This window comes from Erithacus rubecula (genome assembly GCF_903797595.1).
Source record: "Erithacus rubecula genome assembly, chromosome: 2".
Taxonomy (NCBI): domain Eukaryota; kingdom Metazoa; phylum Chordata; class Aves; order Passeriformes; family Muscicapidae; genus Erithacus; species Erithacus rubecula.
Genome location: NC_136685.1, coordinates 28158218 through 28177374, shown reverse-complemented (window position 1 = coordinate 28177374; position 19157 = coordinate 28158218). Strand labels below are relative to the sequence as shown.

The 19157-nt window shown below is 43.6% G+C and overlaps 1 protein-coding gene across 1 annotated transcript; it reads left to right on the top strand.

The window, feature by feature from the left end:
- The first annotated feature begins 404 nt into the window (after positions 1-404).
- Positions 405-18978, top strand: B3GAT2 (beta-1,3-glucuronyltransferase 2). Its single transcript, XM_079330850.1, has 4 exons — positions 405-1028; positions 11887-12031; positions 18399-18547; positions 18627-18978. Exons 1-4 carry the CDS (start codon positions 489-491, stop codon positions 18711-18713), a joined length of 921 nt encoding a protein of 306 aa, XP_079186976.1. The 5' UTR covers positions 405-488; the 3' UTR covers positions 18714-18978.
- The last annotated feature ends 179 nt before the right edge of the window (positions 18979-19157 follow it).

Below are 19157 nucleotides of genomic sequence, written 5' to 3'. Positions count from 1 at the left end.
CCCCGCGGCCACCCGAGTCCCCGAGGGCGCCGAGCCCGGGGGCCGCAGCCGGAGCGGGGCGGGGCGGGAGCACCCCCGGCCCCCGCCCGCGGGGACCCTCCCTCCGCCTCCCGCCCTTCCCTCCCCGCCCCCGCGCACCGCCAGAGCCGCCCGGGGAAGCGCAGGAGAAGCAGCGTCTCCCCAGAGCCCCCGCCGAGCCCCGGTCCGGCGATGCCGAGGGTGAAGCGGGAGGAGGAAGAGGAGGACGAAGGGCGGCCGCTAGCGGAATAGAGGCGCGGCGGGAGCGGGGCCGGCAGCTGCCCCGCTGGGCTGTCGCAGGCACCGCGGGGCTCCCGCCCCGACCCGCGGAGGGGAGCGCCCGGCGCCCGCCCCGGCCGCCGCCCCGGCCGCCCGGGCTGCCCGCGGAGCAGCGCCGTGGGGCAGCCCCGCAGCGCCCGTCTATGGGGCGGCGCTGAGCGGCGGCGCGGCGGGAGGGCGCCGGGGGCAGCATGAAGTCCCTGCTCTTCAGCCGCTTCCTCCTGCTGCTGCCCTGGGTGCTCATCGTCATCATCGTGCTGGACATCGACAGCAGCCGGGCGCCGCTGCCCGCGCTGTCCCCCCGCGGCGGGGCCGAGGGCGGTAGCGGCGGGGCGCGGCCGCCCCCCCCGCGGCGGCGGCCCGAGGCCGCGCTGCCCACCATCTATGCCATCACGCCCACCTACAGCCGCCCGGTGCAGAAGGCCGAGCTCACCCGCCTGGCCAACACCTTCCGGCAGGTGTCGCGGCTCCACTGGATCCTGGTGGAGGACGCGGCGGCGCGCAGCGAGCTGGTGACCCGCTTCGTGGCGGGCGCGGGGCTGCCCTGCACGCACCTGCACGTCCCCACGCCGCGCCGCTACAAGCGCCCGGGGCTGCCCCGCGCCACCGAGCAGCGCAACGCCGGCCTGGCCTGGCTGCGGCAGCGGCACCAGCACCTGCCGCCCCCCCAGCCCGGGGTGCTCTTCTTCGCCGACGACGACAACACCTACAGCCTGGAGCTGTTCCAGGAGGTGCGTGCGGGACGGGAGGGTGTGCTCGGCCGCCGCGCTCCGCCGCTCCCCGCACCGCCCACCGCGTCCCCATCCCCGCTCCCCCTCCTCAGGCTCCCTCGGGGCTGTGTCCCATCCCCGCTTTGCGCCGCTCTTTGTGGCCTTACCCAAAAACTCCGGGTGCGGGGGAGCCAAGCGCGCTCCCCTCCCGTCCCTCCCCTGGGTTCCCCGGGGCTGCCTCCGTGTGACCGCCGCTCTCTTCATTTTACGTTTCTTGTCCCTCCTGTCCATACTCTCCCAACTTTTTACTGCTGTTTTCTCACTTTGCTGCCGAGCGAGGCAAGTTTAAGGTTTATGTTAGGGACCCTCTGTTTTTGTTAGAACTGGGTTGAAAAGTGCTCTTTAGTTTGTTTTTTTTCAAGCTGCATCCCTCCCCCTGTAGGGCAAACTCGCATCAGGAGTCGCCATCCCTCACAGTTTTTTACTTGGCGCTAATGAATTAAGCCAGAGACGGCTTCTTCACGTGGAGTTGCCTTTTTGAAGCCTTTCGCTCTTAAAAGCACAAATTGCTTGTGTAACAACTGAGCGCCTTTCAGGAGTCTCTTTTGTGAAGGGACCTGGTTTTGTCTTCATTGCCTCGCCGTGGTGAAGGACTTTGTTTCATTCTGGTGGGAACTGGCAAGCGCTCGGGACAGAGGGTATCCAGCTTTCTTTCTGGGTTCCCCCTGGCAGGAAGGCGGATGTTTAATAAGTGGACATAAAACAGTAGCAGAAAGATTATGTACATCTTCTGTGACAGCTAGAAGAGTAACCTTGGCAGGGAAATGAGGGAGTGAAACTGGAAAGTGAGTTGGCAGCACGGGACTTGGGACATGCTGCTCTGTGTCCTCCCCGTGGGCAGAGCTGCAGCTCGAGGTGAGCACCCATCCCCTGCCCTGGCTGCCGTGCTCTTGCTCGCCTGCTTCAGTCAGCGAGTTAAAGGGAACGTGATGCACAGAAACGCGAAGCACATGCCATTCCCTAGAGAAAGCTGGTTCAGAAATGCTTAGGTTCGTTTGTGTTTAGGTTCATAATGCCTCCCTTTCCATTTCCAGCGTGTGGGCAGTTGCAGGGTGCCCGTTCAGCAGCGATGTCCTACTTCTTTTGCCCACTTGGCATTCAGCTTTGAAGCCGCTAATTTAAGGACCTCTGCCTAGAGGCTAAACCTTTGTTGCAATTGATTTTTTAAAATTCTCAAAGCTGTGCTCAGTGCATTATAATACAGAGTAATTTCACATACACGTCTTTGATGTTATTGGGAGTGCTCTTGTGTTTTTGTAGAAATAAGGCTAATTTGACCGAATCTTAGAGAGTCTGTTAATTGAAACAGAAAATACAGTTTGGCACAATGAGTAATGGGGGACAAAAGACATTTGGAGACAAATATCTACTGTTTGTTTGGGGGGGGGTTTTGTTTTTTGTTGTTGAGTGCCAACATTAGGGACATGCTAAAGGGACAGTGTTGGCTGGCATTTCTCTTGAGTGCTCCACAGCTGTTGGAAAAAAAATAGCCACATTTGGTCACATTTATTGTTTTAAAATTTCTATTATTATTCTACTAATTGCTGTGAATTATGGAACAGAAAGGTACAAATTACCTCTCTAACTAACTAGGAAATGCAGGAAAGTGAAGGGATAAAGCTGCCTGAAGGGTTAACATTGAAAATAACAAACACAACAGGCAACCTGTGCTTCCTCTTGCTAAAAAGAATTGTAACCTCCAGCATGAACCTCTGCAGCCCTAAGGCTCCCCTTCCCCTGCGTTCAGCTGCTGGGAAAGAGCTGTTTGTTCTGAGCCTGGTGTTTGCAGGCAGACACACATGCATGAATGAGTTTTCCCTGAGAAATGGGGAGCTTGGAAAGCTCAGTTACAGGAGCAGAGAAGGAGCTTTTGCTGTTGCAAGTTCCTGTGGCTGTTTTTTGGGGTCACTAAGGAGCTGCTGGCAGGGTCTCTGGGATGCCGCTGGTGGTTCCACGGGGAATGCCTTGCCGACCTGGCAAAGTGAACGGAAGTGCATTGGCAGGCTCTGCCGGCGGGATGTGCATTTACGTGTGGGAGGTTACATTTAGAGTGAGCCAGGAGCCTGGTTTTTCAGTCAAGAAAAGGGCTGCTAGAGGGCTGGCTGCTTTTTGACTCGATAAAAGAAAATCTATGTATTCATGGATTCTGGCTTGACAGCTCCATGGTAAATCCTGATCTCTCCTTCAGGAACTGATTGATTTATGAGCATAAATTATACTTGTCTTCTCCAAGCATTAAGAGAACAGCTTCAGGATGCATTGTTTGCAGATAAAATCTGGTAGTAATTTCTGTTCTGAAAATCGTGGCAACTATACTTGAGAAGTAGTTTTTTTTTCAGTTTGTTGCCCTGTCAGGAACAATTCTCCAGACCAGCAGTTGCTTTCCCAAGGAAGGTGTGATTAACTGTAGTCTGCTCACCAGCAGGGAATAGTTTAAATGTTGGAGGATGAGACAGGATCTCTGAATGCTCATCCTAGCACTGTGTGCAGGCAGGTGTGTACATTTGCTGGTTTGTGAGGCAGCAGGTCTGCCCCCTCTGTCATGGCTTGCTGCCGAGTCAAAGCTGGCTCAGTATCAGCAGTGAGGCCTCGGGGAGGTGGGAACCAAGGCTAGACAGGGCTGTAAAGCCAGCATGAGAGGAGCATTTGCCTTAGGGATCTGTTTTGCTCAGAGGTCAAACAAGCAGAAGGCGAGCCAGGGAACTGCACATCGTGAAGGATTGTGTTTAAGGCAGCTCTTTTGCTGTGGGTCTCCCTGGTGTCCTTACAGGAGATGGAGCCTTTTAACAAAGCAAGATCAGGAAAGGCTGTGCTGTAAGTTGTAGTGTATAAACCATGAGGTCAAAAAGGAGCATGGTTTGACATGGAATGCCATGGGATACTTCTGAGAGCTTTTGATGAAGAAATTCTAATCTCTGTCTGAAGTACTTCTGCTCAGTGCTTATAGGAATGAGTACTTTATATTTGATGTGGAATGAGCTGGGCCCAATAGACCAGTTTATTTCATGGAAATCAGGAAAAAATGCCCCAGCTTACAGTAGTCTGGAAAACATCACCTTCTGTAGTAAATCTTGAGCCCTTGGGTGCTGTTTATAATTATCTTTTTCCTAAGACATACGATGGCATGTGGATGGATAGGTCAGCTTTCAACTGGTGAAACTACGTCCCCAAAGTCAAACTGGGCAGGGTCTAAACAGTTTTAGTTGTCCTCTCTAGAATAAGGTGGAAAGCCTGGTTTGTCTTTCTGCTGCTACAGCATTGGCTCAGTTTAGTATTTTGTTAGGAAAGGTTTACCTTCTGTTAAAGGCTGCAGGGAAGGAACCAACCTGTGGTTGTGAAATTCTTTAGAGTACTAAATGAGGCTGCATGATGATGAATGGTGAAGAAATATTACCAGGAGTGCAGGTGTGGCTTTTAAGTCCATCTGAACACTTTCTGCTTGAGACTGTAGTGGTGGTGAAAAATCATGCTTTTGCTTTAATGCTTGTAGTTCTGGCATATTGTATTTTGTCATTTATTATTTTGGGATCCAGATCTCAGAAATACTTTATGTATTTTCTGCTCAGGTATGATCTCTTCATCTGGAGGTGCCCTTGTGCATCTCTCCATCCAAAACAAGTCTGCTTTCCAAAAATACCTGTTGAGTTAAAAGTTAGCCTGCATTTGTAAAAAAGCCACTGAGAAGGCTGAAATTCCAACTATTATATTTAAGATGTTTTACAAATGTTTCTACATGACTCACCATAGCTTCTATTTTTTACCACAGGCTGTTCATTTTGGAGTGACTCTTATAGTTTCTGGTGCATTTATGCTTCATCTTATTTTTGAATGCAAGTTATTGTAATATTGTGACTGATGCCTAGCAACTGCTGATATTACACTTTTAAACTTCCAGAGGAAAAGACCTTAGATAATACTGGCATTCCACCTTCACAGAGAGATTTTAAAAACAGGATTAACCTAAGCACTGGAAACTGAAGATAGACAGCTAAGCTCCACTTCCCTTAACTCTTCACAGAATTCCTGTTTCTGTGTCTCCAGCATTTTCTCTGATCTTTCCATATTTTGAGTAGTTGGCCAAAGGCCATCACTTCCATGTCCATGTTTAGCTATGTATGAAAATTGGAGTTGTTGTGTTGGAGATTGTCTCTGCAGTTGATTTCAGACTGCTCTGAAGCCTTTGAAGGTGAGGGGTGAGCAGCATGAGGAGTACAAGAACAAGAGCAAAGGTCTTCAGTATCTGTCTGAAAGTGAGCTTGCTGTGTTCAAAAATGCACTGAGTTTTAGAGATTCTTGTCTAGGTTATTTCTGCCACTTTTGTTTGTGTTTTGTTCAGGCACCTTAACTGAGATTTGAAATCAAAATGCTCTTATCTAAAATGATGTTCTCCCTCCCTGCCACCCCCCGGCCTCTGGTCATCAATGTCCAGAATTTCATAGCAATGTTTGTTGGGTTCCCAGAGCATGCAAGTGTGGCACATTCCACTGTCTTGTCTGAGTGCAAGGAGAGGATTTGCAGACTGGGTCTCCATAGAGAAATCCACACACTAAGGTATGATGTGGATACAGCCTTACTCTGAGCTCAACTGCTCTTGAATTCAGAGTAGCTCACAGCCCTAATTGCCATTTCTAAGGGGTAAAAAAACCCAGCCCAAACTTCAGTAGCTTAGCAGTTAGTCCTTGCCCACTGAGTTGTGGACCAGAATTCAATTTGCTGTAGCTGTTGCCTGCACAAGAGTGCCCTGAATATGATGGTAGAGCTGAAGCTGCAAAGGAGGTATGAGAGGACAGAGCTCATCCTGCTCTCCCTAAGTTGAGGTAGTCTTTACAGGTAGCTTAAGATACAAAGAGCCACAGATTAGGACTGAAAGAATTTTCTTATGTCCCTGCCCTTCTCTATCAAAAGGTGTGTATGGAGGTGGCAGATATTCTAATGGCTTTTAACAGCCATTTCAGTACCCTACAAAAATAATTCCTTGTTATTAAAAATAGAACAGAAATACTTGCAGGCATTGCATATCACACAGGCTTCAGTTTTCCTGTGATCATCTTTGTAAAATATTTTGAGGGGAACTCAGAAAATGTATTATAGAAGAGGAGAATATTCACTATTTATTCCAGCTTCGACTAGGGAAGGGTTAGTGTTCCTTCAATAACACTTACATAACTGTCCTAATCTTTATACACTGTATTAAGCTAACTTCTGTGTTTTTTAAATGGATATATTTATGCAAAAGAATTAAAAGTAGTATAAGTGAGTTGCTTTATGTTTGATAACATGAAGATATTTTGTTGCATCTCTTGGACCTGTTTGGAAAAATCAGATTTTTTTTTTTGTAATAGTCTTAAAAATAATATTCGGCAGTCTAGACAGAATTAAATATTAGCTGGCAGTCATTAGTTATTTTCTTCAGACTAGAAAGTGAACCAAATATGAGTTAGTAGTGCATTAAATACCTTTCTAGTATATAAATGATTTAGGAGTACATGACAGATTTTAAATGCACACTGACATTTTTCTTCCACATAGACATGTAATACCTATGCTAAAGAGCCTGGATTAGAAAAGAGTGGCAGAGAATGAAATAGCTTAAAAATTAGAGGAAGCAGTGACAAAAAAAAAGAAAAAAAAAAAGGCTATTTGAAACAGGTCTATGCTTGGTTACTAAGTACTCTCTGTTTCTGCACTGGCAGCAGCAGCTTTACCTGTGAAACTGATACTGGTACTGTGAAATTAATTACACAGGGTCAGCAGCTCTTCAGAGATACCAGGAACACAACCCTGTAGAATGATACAGAGTAGAATGAGACAATCAGTAAACAGAAGGGTCCAGAAGTAAAGTGAGTAGCAAGTCTTTTGGAAGTTGTCCCAATCCACAGAAATTGGCTGCTAACTGCTTTAGTTAAATTTGGTACAGTTTTCTTCAGCAGGGAAGCAATACTGACATTTGCGCTGGTAAAATTTAGAAACATTAATCATTATACCTTATATACAAAATGTTGCTGGAGAAAAGGGGGAATTAATCCATCCTCCCTCTGCAATGTAGATTGTGTACAAATCAGCAGAAGCAGATGCTTGTAAAGAAAGCTTTCTAGCAGGGAGGATGATGAAGCAGATCACCCTCAGTGAGAGCTGCAGAGGAAGCTGCATCAATGAATGACAATTTTTTTGACTTGTAGATCTCATCTACAAGTGTTCCCATGAAAAATACCCTTCACAGTCAAATTTGCCAACAACAAACCTGCCTTTTGCAGTTCCTAACCCCTAAGCATCCCAGTCCCTGAGCACAAAAGCCACTGGCACAGGTTTTCTTTGCCTCGGTACCTCCTTTGGAAGGATGGTGAGTGGGGGCAGGAGCTCTGTCCAAAGGCTCAGTAAACAGGCACAGCATTGCTCCTGCCCTGTCTGTCTGAGCTGTAGAGCTCTCACATAAGTTTTGTTGAATCAGGATTTGGCTTTAAATGGCCTATGAGTAATGCAGAGAACTGTGTGAGAACTGACAGGGAACCTGGCCATGCTTATGCTTTAACCCATAGAATTTTGTGTGATTGTAGTGAAGGAGCTCTAGATCCTGACTTTTGGTAATAATAAACCAAAATTTTGCATAGAAATCTGCTGGAGTATCACTGTGATGAGCAGGGGTGTGAGATAGGATGGTGAGTTTGGATGTGAACCTGTAGGCTGGCCAGGACAGATCACAAATCACACAGGGGTTGAAATGATGGGGAGAAAAAAGCTCTCAAGGTGTGTCAGATGGTTTGCCCTTGCAGAGGGATTTGGATCCCAAACAAACACATTGACATCATGCTGCAAAAACACCAGGATGGTTGCTCCAGTCTGGAAGCCTTCTTGCTGTAGGAAGTACAGCCACATTTCCTTTCCTCTGTCATTTGCCTTCATTCCCCTTGGGCTTTTTATATTTTGTTACTGGCTTGGTATCTTCCCTATCCATCAGTCCAGTGCATCCCATTAAGCAGCTTTTCTTGATTGACTAATGAGATGCTAAATTTAGCAATGCTTTTATCATGTCTTTTATTGCTCAGCTCCATTTCCTGCATTTTGCTTGCTATTCTTTGGTGATTACTCTGCTGTCACTGTATTTACTGTTCTATGCCCATTACCGCGCTGGCATTTCTTTGGTCAATTGTTACTCATCTCTCCTGTCACTTCCTTGCCCACTCCTTCCCAATTCTCCTCCTCCTCCTACTTCATTCAGGTTTGTTCTGCTATCTTCCCCACCCAGTACATCACTCTCCTATGCCCTAGACTCCCTTCCAAAAAGTAAATAGAGGACAAAAGCATTTCTACCTTAAGAGGCTGTCCAAGCCAGGCTGGATGAATCCTGCCAGTGGGGCCCTGTCTCTGCTCCTTAACTACAGAAGTCTAACTAGGACAGAGCAGATGCTTAACTTGCAGAGAGTGAAGTGTAAGTAAGATAAATACCATTCATGTAAGCTATGAGGACTTAAAATGCTGAGTGTTAACACAGCTTGTGCTACCGTTGTCATTACAATCACAGATAGAAGAGTAATTTAGGAAGCTGTTTGTAAGTCCTAGCATTTTTGGCAGTTGTTTAACCCATGGCACTAAAGCTATTCAGAATTAACGCATTTTTGAATCACTTTTTTGTGCCGTGATGATTAACAGCATAAAATTCCAGGTGCAAGCTGGCCTTTTAATCCAAATAATAGCTTTTCCCCATCACACATAAATACAGCCTTCACATATCAGTATGTTAACTGCAGTAAAGTTATTCTCAAAAGATTAAAAGAAATATTTCAACTTTCATCTGCCTAGCATTTCCCAAGGCTGTGAGGAATTTCAGAATTAGCATAAATACCAGGCTAGATGTGTTCTTTCAGCTTTTACTTAAAGGAATTGCTGTATTCTTGACACCTGCTTATTTCACTCTTCAAAAATGTAACCTGTGAGAGGAAAAAGTCATCCAAGGACAAAAGCAGGAGCTCTGGAAGGAATTACTTGTTTCTGATGTGGGGTGGCTTTACTGATATAACCCACAGACACTGAGATTGACCCAAGATTATTAATTTTAAAATTCTTGGGTCATTTTATGCTGGTTTTATGAGGTGAGATACTTTTCATTGATAAGGTTTTCCAACACATTGTGTATCATAGAATATTAATGGAAATCCATCTAGTTCTGCCAGTGTAGGTGCTGAGGCCACTATTGACCCAGTTCAGAAGTCCTGTGTGATCTGGCTTATTTTGCAGTACAACTTGCCCAAACTTTTACTGTGCACACAGGCAGGGCATGGGTGCACTGTGCTCTGGCTACTCTCTTACAGTCAGAGTCTGCCTGCTCTTGTCCTAGGGCATTTTGAGTTTGGATACAGACAGCTGGCACAGGATGGCCAAAGTACTGCAATTCTGAACATTAATAATTTGTTCATGTGTCCACACTCTCCAAGAGGTATTAATGGCACCATGTCTGTTTATCCTGTGGTATTTACTGGTGTAGCACAGTTGGGTGAATGCAGCTTGATGGTGCTGGGTAGACATGCCCAACAGGATGATTCCCTGTGTCCATGTCTGGTATGTTTGGGTGTTAATATAAATATGCTGTTAGCAAAATAAGCAAAAGAGATGTCATTAAAACCAGAGCTAAAAGATCTCCATGAGAAGGTTTGAGGTCTGTATCCAAATAGCTAACCACTAACTCTGCATTTGCCACACAGAGGAGTGGGAGAGATTGGAAAGCTAAACCTAAGCAGGGAGAACAGTTGCAGGTAAATATGTTTATCAATAACCTTAGATTCATGGCAGTCTCTCACTCCTAATTAACCAGGCCATGGCTTGGACAGAATCCTTATCACAAGAATTCCCTGTATTGCCAGCTGAATACACACCCTGCTCTTATGTGCTATGGGCTGCTGCTACTGTGTGAGCTGTTCCAGCTTGCTGCAACAGTTATTGGGGGGAAGAGAGGAATTTTTGATAAACAAATCTGAAGATATACAAATAATTGGAGGGAGAAGGTGCATGTCGCTCTTCTGTGTGTGTGTCTACATTTTTGTGGATTTTTAAATACGTATTTATACTTTATGTGAAAATTCTACAAAACTGCTAATGTTTCTAGCTTAGAAATGTGAACCAGATGTGACGTCTTTGTTTTTTCTGGTGCAACTCCTGTGAGTCTTGATGATATGCATGATAAATCTTTCACCTTGGCAGAGAGAGAGGAAAATGTTTAATATTTAACCAAGGTTGTCTTTTACTTCAGCATCCATCGATAGGGGACTGCAGTTACAAATATGTAAAACTGTGTTTGTTTTTGCTGAGAGCAGTGCTTGGAAGGAAAAAGGGATAACCTTTCCCCAAGGAGTAAGTTTCAATTACAATAAAAGACGAGACTGTTTTTAGAGTAGATCAAATTAAGCCCACATTACACTGAAATAGTTTAATACTTTAAATAGAATCATATTTAAAGCACAGTAGTTACAGCAGTGGCTTTTGAAGCAGTGAGGTTAAGTTGTGCAAGTAGCTGTGTTGGTGCACTTGCTCGAATTCTCATGCCAGACTGTCTGATTTTCCCACGGGGACCAGTGTGTCAAGATTTGTGTCATATGATCTCTTGTTTACTGAAGAAAATAGACCACTGAACCAGTTAGCTGAAGTCACTGAATCAGATTCATACTCTTTCTTTACGGTTAGAAAAGCCCTCCAGGATCGAGTCCAGCTTTTGCCTGAACACCAATCAATTAAACCATAGCACTAAGTGCCATATCCAGGTCACTGAACACTTCCAGGGATGGTCACTCCATCACTTCTCTGGGCAGCCCATTCCAATGGCTGACAAACCTTTCAGTAAAGAATTTTTTCTTGATGCCAACCTGAACCTTCTCTGTCACAGCCTGTGGCTGTTTCCTAATATTACCTGGGAGAAGAGGCTGACCCCACCTGGCTCCACCCTGCTTTCAGACAGTTGTATCTTGCTTTCCTCCAGGTTAAACACCACCAGCTCCCTCAGCTGCTCCTTTCTAGACCCTTCCCCAGTTAGGCTGCCCTTCTTTGAACATGCCCTAGCATCTCAATGCCCTTCTTAAAGTGACTTTCAGTCACAGACACACTTGCTACAGTAATTTTTTTCATACCTATGGCTTCTTCTATGCTAGATAAGGATCACATTTCCAGTTTTGCATTTAGTTAATTTACACCACTGGGAAAAATTGCTGTTGGTGATAATAAGCATCCTGCCTGGCCTGCTTTTTGTCCTTCTCAGAAATTTAGCAGAGCTTTTAAAGGGAAAATACAGAAGTCAAAAAGAATTAGCCCTAACAATAATTTTTCATGAATCCTTAATAGAGCTGAACTGCATCTCAGGTCGGCTGCAGGTAGGAAAGAGTTGTGTGTCATAATTTTCTCTATGCAATGCATCTTTAACAAGTCCCAAACTAATTGTACTTGTCCTAGTGAAGTGTGTATTAATCATTATTATAACGTTTTCTATCACTGGGTTTCTACAGTATCTCAGCAATCTATAGACATAAGCCCACTACCAGAATGCTGTAGTCTTGCAGATAAAAAAGATCTACTGTGCTTTTGAAAACCTAAACAAGAAAAAACCCTGTTTTCTCACAGCTTTCTCTTGGTATAAAAGGTATTATAGGATATTTAAAGCAGAATTGAGATGTCTATGGACTGAAGAGCTGGAGATTCCACGGAAAATGCTGGGCAGATGCAGCTCTTGGGCTGCAGTCCGTAGGCTGGGATTGCCTCGGAGTTGGTGGTTGGTGATTCGGGTGGTTTCCAGCACTGGGGGAGGGCTGTGCTCCGGGGTGACGCTGTGCTCCTCTTGCAGATGCGGACGACGCGCAAGGTGTCGGTGTGGCCCGTGGGGCTGGTGGGCGGCCGGCGCTACGAGCGGCCGCTCGTGGAGAACGGCAAGGTGGTGGGCTGGTACACGGGCTGGAGAGCTGACAGGCCCTTTGCTATTGACATGGCAGGTGAGGACCTCTTACAAGAGTGCTTCCATTTCTCTGTTTAAGCAGCTTCTTACACTTCCAAAGAGCTGGCAGCGTGTGCAGCCCGTTGGCACTAACTATCCTGCAAGTCTAAGCTTGTACCTCTTGTCTAATTAATTTGCTGCTTGGTGGTATCTGAATTTACTTTAATTTGTTTTTATTTTTATGTGGCAACTTGGCTTTTATGTTGCATGAATTGTCTGTCTGAAACAAGTTAATTGTAAATTAGTTCATCCTAGCAATTCTTGCAAGGAGTCCCTGTCTGTCATTTTGTCATCAATCTAAACCAGGCAGCATAAATGCAGACCTTCTTAGACCTCATGTTGCAAAATGCTATAAAATTATTCATGTTGCATTGGTTATTTGGAATGACAGTGATAACCTTAGATAGATATGGTTTGAAACACTAGGCTTAGGGGAAAAATCACTGACAGCTGTTGCCCAGTAGATGAAGGCAGAAAAGCTTCAATGGATCTAATCAATCTTCTGCAGTGAAGTTTGCACACCAAACAGCTCTGTCTTGCTGACAGTCTATGCTCAGACAATCTTTTGTACACATTCACAGCTGCCACATGAATCACCACTATGCACAGGTCCAATTTCTGATATAGCAGAAGCTGGTTTCCCAGCAAATGATAGGATATTTGCACTTAGAGTGTACTCAGGAGGAAAAGGAGGAATACAAGGGCAAGAATGGGATAGAAATAGACACTTTTTTTTCACTCTGATACCCTTATTTTTTCACTCTGATACCCCCTGTTTTGGGAGAGAGAAAAGGACCATGTACAGTTTTTTCTCATCTTCACAGAGTACTGTATATTAATTGAAATGATTGATAAAATTATGTATGGTATTTGCAGGTGAACTGGGTAAAAAGAGTAAATAAAGGAGGACTAAGAGTTGTTAACACCTCAAAGACAGAAAGGTTACCAGGTGAATTTTTCTGCACTGTAGAGGCATTTCAAGTCAATAGTACCACCTGGCATAAAAATAAGTACTTGGGTACTCAGATGAAGGCATTCCTCAGGGGTGAAGCAGGTATTCAATGCCCAAAAGCATGCAGCGTGTCGAGGATTGCAGCTGTGAAGCTAACAGTCCCTGTGGATTTGCAGATACATATTGATATTGTACTCTAGAAGGGATTACTGATGGCATTATAAAGGTGAGAGCGTGGTTCATAATTCATTAGGAGCAGGCAGAAAGCCATTACACAACATCAGCCAAGGGACTCTAACCCAGACATGAAGATATACATGGAAAGTTCTTAAGCTGTTTACCTTGCAGATGCTGGCTGAATCACTGGCATGAGGGAAAAGCAGCTCCTCCACTAGGAGCATTAGTTGCTTGTGGTTTGACCAAAATCATGTAAGGGATAGAGACAAAAAACACCAAAACTTTTAGAGTACAGTGCACAACCACAAACCAGGAGTTACTACGTTGTGAGAGAACTTTTATTAGTCTTCAAGAAATACTGAAGAAATTTAATTTCATTTTTAATTTCAGCAAGGAGAGAAATGGACCCTGTGTAGACTGCTAAAAATGATGTAAAATTTGCATCTTCATTCCCACCAGGACTATAGTGGCAGGACACAAACAGAACAGAACTGCAAATCCAGAACTCCACAGGTGTCTGAGCAAGTTACAGGATGTGTCAACATGCAGTTTTCCTGCACTTTCCCTTCTCTCCTGACTTCTCAACACACCTCCAGGGACTTGCTACCAAACCTAAGTTCATGCTGTAGTCCATCACTGGCATTTTTCCATTTTCCCATAGACAAGCAACTTAAGTTATATCGAATGCCACACATAAGGAAGATCAAGGATCTCTTTTAAAAATATTGCCATGCAAACAGTATAGGTGCATACAGTAATACTGATATGGAGACCTATCAGCTGTTCATCTTCTGTGCTCATGTCCCAATGCACTGGTAAGGAAGCTTCCTTTGGTTTAGTGAACAATCTTTCACAGTGATTTTCACAAGAATTTGTTCATGAGGCTGGGTATGAACAGAGTGATGGCTTAAAACATGTCTGATTTAACTTGTGGCTGTTCAGAGGAAGCACATCCTTAACTTTAAGCACATAAACTTCTTGTTCTAGACAGCAAAAAAACAAGGCCAAATTCAAATTACTGCAAGTGGAGACAGGTGCTGCTGATTTCATGGGGCTCAGCTGGCCAACCTACCCAGATTCTTTGAAACACACTTGCACATGGCAATCACATCAGGTCAGTTCATTCAACACTGGTTACTTAGCTTGAGAAATTTGTGTCTGACACTGTTATCCTCCAATGCTAAACTGGACTCAGAAAGCAAAGCATCTGTTACCTGTGTTGCTTCTTGGCTGGCAACCAACACACCATACGAATTAGTTATTTCCGATGTTCTGCTTCAGTTCTTACTTGAGGTGGGTTCTAGAGTCTGACACAGACTTGCTTACTGCCTTCAGGGAAGAAAAGTGAGAGACAAGGTGGAAAGCAAAAAGGTGACACTAAGGTAGGCACTGTGTTATTTAGTATGGATCTGATTTCAAGTCTTCTGTATGAAATGTTTATTTCTGGCCTATTCCTAGTGCCAGAATTTTGGATCACTCAAGAAAAAAGTTAGATTGCAATTCTCCTAATGTGAAGGTTGTTCAAGAAGGCAGATGCTTGCATTAGCATTCCAGGAGCTACTTTAGTTACAGAGATGTGACTGTAACTCAAGTCTGTGGCCAGCAGATTTCTGGACTTGGGGTCCAGAACTCACTGTGCCCTAGGACCTCTGTTAGGGCATGAGCATCCACCTTTTTTACGATAATTTAAAAAAAATTTTGCCATAGCCATGAGATTTTCAGTACATCTCATTTTTCTTAGCTTCCCTGAGCAAAATGGCAGTCTATTCATGGCACTGCAAACATGGCATATTTTGACAGAATCTGAGAGAGCCACTGCTGAAAGTCACAAACAAAAAAAAATAATTTAAGTGGCTATGGCAGCCAGCACTCAAAACACCCACAAAACACCAACCTTTCCTCTCATCCAAGGATAAATACTATTTTAAACCTTGAGTTTATAATCAAGTGCCTCCTTCATGATGAATTAATGTCAGCAGCTGCCTTTGTTCCTAACTACAAAACCTCCTGGTTAGACATCTCTGCCTTATTGCAACCCAAAATGTACACCACAGGGAGAACAGAACTTGAAAGCTGCAGAGCCCAAGCCAAAGGTGGGATCTTGATCTATGTGGAAACCAGCACATCTGTTTCAACATCAGCACTGAGCATTAGCATTTATACACTCCAGAAATGATAAACACTCAAGTTTCCAGCTTGCCTTCAGCTACTATCCTATCTAGAACATCCAGGAAGCAATGGCATTAACCATGGCAACAAACCTTTAAACCCTGACTCAAGTTTAACTGGATGAAGAAAAATAGTTCTGCCTCTCAACAGAAGCCATAGATCTAACACAAGTCAAGGTGTGAATTAACAGAAACAGCTTACATTGAAAGAACAGATGTAATATCTGCTATGTCTCCCAGGTATCTTGTCCTCCAACAAATTAATTCCTATCTAGGTGGCTCTTCAGCCAATTAGATTTAATTTACAATCTTGCATTAAACACCAAAAAAACCCCCAAAACACCTCTTCACACTCCAGCTATGAAACCGTCTTGTGGCACTTCAGGTGAAATCATGCCCAGTATGACCTTGGAGGAATAATGACTAAGTACAATAACTGTATGCATGTAACCACTGCTCAGTTATGCTACACTGGAGACAGTAATCCCAAATAAATCCTTGTTTAGTGATAGAATTCAAAACAACTGTGTCTTCTCATCTATTACCACAGGGTCATTATCTACCAAGAGAAATAATTAGTGCCAATCAGGTCAAAACCTGTCTCCTGACACCAAAAAGATACATTTGATAAAGTCAAAGTTGCCACTAGAAAGTGGTTTTCTCCCAAGTCTATCATACAAAATGTCATACATGTGAAAATAAAGCTTTTATAAAGCACAGCTGAAGAACTAGGGAGCCAGGAGATAAGTCTCCTTAAATTATTTTATCTCTTCAAGTTGCAGCTTTTAAAGACTGCCTGGACCCTGACCAAGGAAACAAACCTCAGGCCAGTCAGTGCACATGCTTGTCACCTGCAAGACTTTGTTTATAATTTAACTTTTACATGTTGGCTGAGTTTTGACAGCATCCTCAAATGACAATTTGCAGCAGCATGGTAGCAAGGCCACGTGTCACATGCAGGGGCCATGGCCCACTTGAACATCTGTGTGTAGGAGAAATCCACCCTCAGAACTCAATGCAATTTTCTCAAGAGAGGAGCAAGCCTTGCAACAAGAGGAATTATGAGAAATTAATGTATGGATAAGTATAGCCTATGGGTCCAGGGAGCCACACTGACACCACAAAGATAAACAGTGGAAAATCTATGTCTCTTCTGCTTAGGATTCTTCCTGTGCACTAAAATCTAGGACACTGATTTTGGTGTTTACTTCATTTTCTTCTTTATGCATGAGCAGCTTGAATCTTAAATGTATTTAAAAAGAAAGAGCAGCTCACACAGCTGATCAGGGTTTCAAAAATGCCTTCCCATGCAAAAGAATTATTTTTTTTGTGCCCAAAATTATCAAAGTCCAGTTGCATCCAAAATTTATAGGTTTGGGTTTTTGGTTGTTTTTTTTTTTTTTTTTTTTTTTTTTTTTGTTTGTTTTTTTGACGAAAAAAGGCCAACAAAGCCTAACTAAAACCACTATGCAGACCATTTTGTTCATCAGTAAGTCTCTGGTCCCCTTTTGAGGTGCAGCAAGCTGGCAGTACATACTGTCTGTAGCTGAGGGAGTTAAAACTCTCACCCTCAGCTCTTCCCAAATGATTACACTTGGCTACCAAGAGCATGGGATAGAGCCCACCTTGTGCTCCATCATGCCAAGCAGTAAGAAGCAAGACTGCACTGCAGGGTGTGGGGAAACCCTGTCCATGCAGACACCTATTCTCTACCTCAAGCAGGACAGGATGCATAAAGCTACACAAAAGGTATAATGTATAAAAGTTTTCTGTGTCCATCAGTGAACTGGGACTTCAGTTTACATCCAACCTGTAGCCTTCATAAGGTTCCAAATCCTTATTGAAAACAAAACAAACTTTCTGGTGTCTTCCTTTGCTTTTCTACAAGCAAGAGCAGGATAAAGTGGTTTCAGTGTGCCTTTTTTTTACATGTGATGTAGTAATTACTTCCTTATATTTTCCTCTTCAAGAGGCTCCCCTAAGTCACAGATACTTTCAAGGAAAATACAGTAGGAAGACATTTCTACTAAAAAGGGGGCAGAATTACATTAAGTTTAGAAAGTTATGCTCAATTTTAAACTGATAAAATTTTAACACTGGCTTTAGAATTAAATGTTTTTGGAGTTTTCCAGGACTGATTCAAAACTACTTGTGTGATAAAGGGACAGCTGGAACCACTCTGAACTGATGAAAAAGGATTTCTTTGGTAGGCTTAGCAATCAGACAAAAGGAGTTAGTTACAAACATAATTTTTCTTTACAAGTCTATCAGTGTAGTTTTTGAGTCATAGTTAAAGTAGCATACATATGACTGAGATTGCTGAAAGAAAATGGGAGAGTTCTATAAATAATAGCAAATTAGAGATTCATGGGAGCTTCTTCAGAGAGGGTGAGTTTGTTCAAACCAGTGATTTCTCAGTTTGCAGTCTCCCTTCAAGGAACCTGATGCATGTTAGTAGAGAGAAGAACGGCAGAGAGGTGTGTACACTGAATAAATCCTTTGAGCCATGCTGTGCCAGGCTCAGACCTGCTGAGACTGCCTGGCAGATCACTGGTGCTAAAAGCCTTTCTCAAGGCAGAGCATTAGTATGACTTGTCTTTCCTCAACAAGGATGTTAAAAATCTACAGGCTAAAGCTATATAAATATCACAGTTGTAACATATTTTAACTTTTTTTCCCAACTGTCACCTTGAATTGTAGAACAGTATACATTTAATACATTTTGTTTTACTTATAATTGAGTTTCATTTCTTAATTAAAAGTAGAAAGGAAGAATAACCCCAGATTTTAGCAATACCTGATTTTTCAGGCAAGAAAGCATATTACATGATGGGAAATAGATTAAACATGTTGAAAATATGGTGCAATTAAAAAAATCTGACTGTATCTTAAGGGCAAAACAAAACAAAACAATACAATATAGGATATACAAACCTACCAATTACTGTCTATCCACATAATCAAATGTACACATTTTTAAAAAGAACATGGGAGATTTCTAGGCATAAGTGTTACTGCACAAAAATATAAGGCCTAAAGGTTTTTCTCAAACTTTTTCCCTCTCCAAGGATTTGCAGTGAGTCTCCAAGTGATCCTGTCGCATCCCAAAGCCGTATTCAAGCGTCGTGGCTCTCAACCAGGAATGCAAGAATCTGATTTTCTGAAACAGATAACAACAGTGGAGGAACTGGAGCCAAAAGCAAACAACTGCACAAAGGTACTGATCACCACACTATGTGAAAATCGTTTGTGTCATCTCTGCAGATGACTTTACTGACACACATGGTATTTTCTAGGTTCTTGTATGGCACACCCGAACAGAGAAAGTGAATCTAGCTAACGAGCCAAAGTACCACCTGGACACAGTCAATATTGAGGTATGACATGGGGGGACAGTCCCACGGCAAGGGCAGGACAATGACGCACAGCGCGTGCTCCAGTCCAGACAGCTAAAATCATCTGCTGCTGCCTGAGACCTGACAGACTTCTGTGCAAACAAAAGGAAGATTTCAGACTCTAATAAGCAAATCAAGTGGGTGTGCTTTGTTCTAACTTGTCTGCATGCATTTCTGAACTCTCAGCTTAATAAACTGACACTTACCTTTGTTTTAACGCTGTTTCCACATTAAGAAACATGGCTGCCATGGAGTATTTTCAAAGTCATTATTTATGTATATACTTTTTGTATTTATCCAGCTTAATGGTGTAATTATAAACTGATTTTAACTCACGAACTGTTGGTCTAAATATCTGTATAAATGGATCCCCCAAACTGAACATGTTTCACGTCATGAAAAGTAGCAGTCAAATAGGTCATACAATAATGA

Coding starts and splice junctions, on each gene's coding strand:
- B3GAT2 (XM_079330850.1), top strand. CDS start 489: ATGAAGTCCCTGCTCTTCAGCCGCTTCCTCCTGCTGCTGCCCTGGGTG. Junction 1,029..11,886: donor GCCTGGAGCTGTTCCAGGAG/GTGCGTGCGGGA, acceptor CTCCTCTTGCAG/ATGCGGACGACGCGCAAGGT. Junction 12,032..18,398: donor CTTTGCTATTGACATGGCAG/GTGAGGACCTCT, acceptor TCCCTCTCCAAG/GATTTGCAGTGAGTCTCCAA.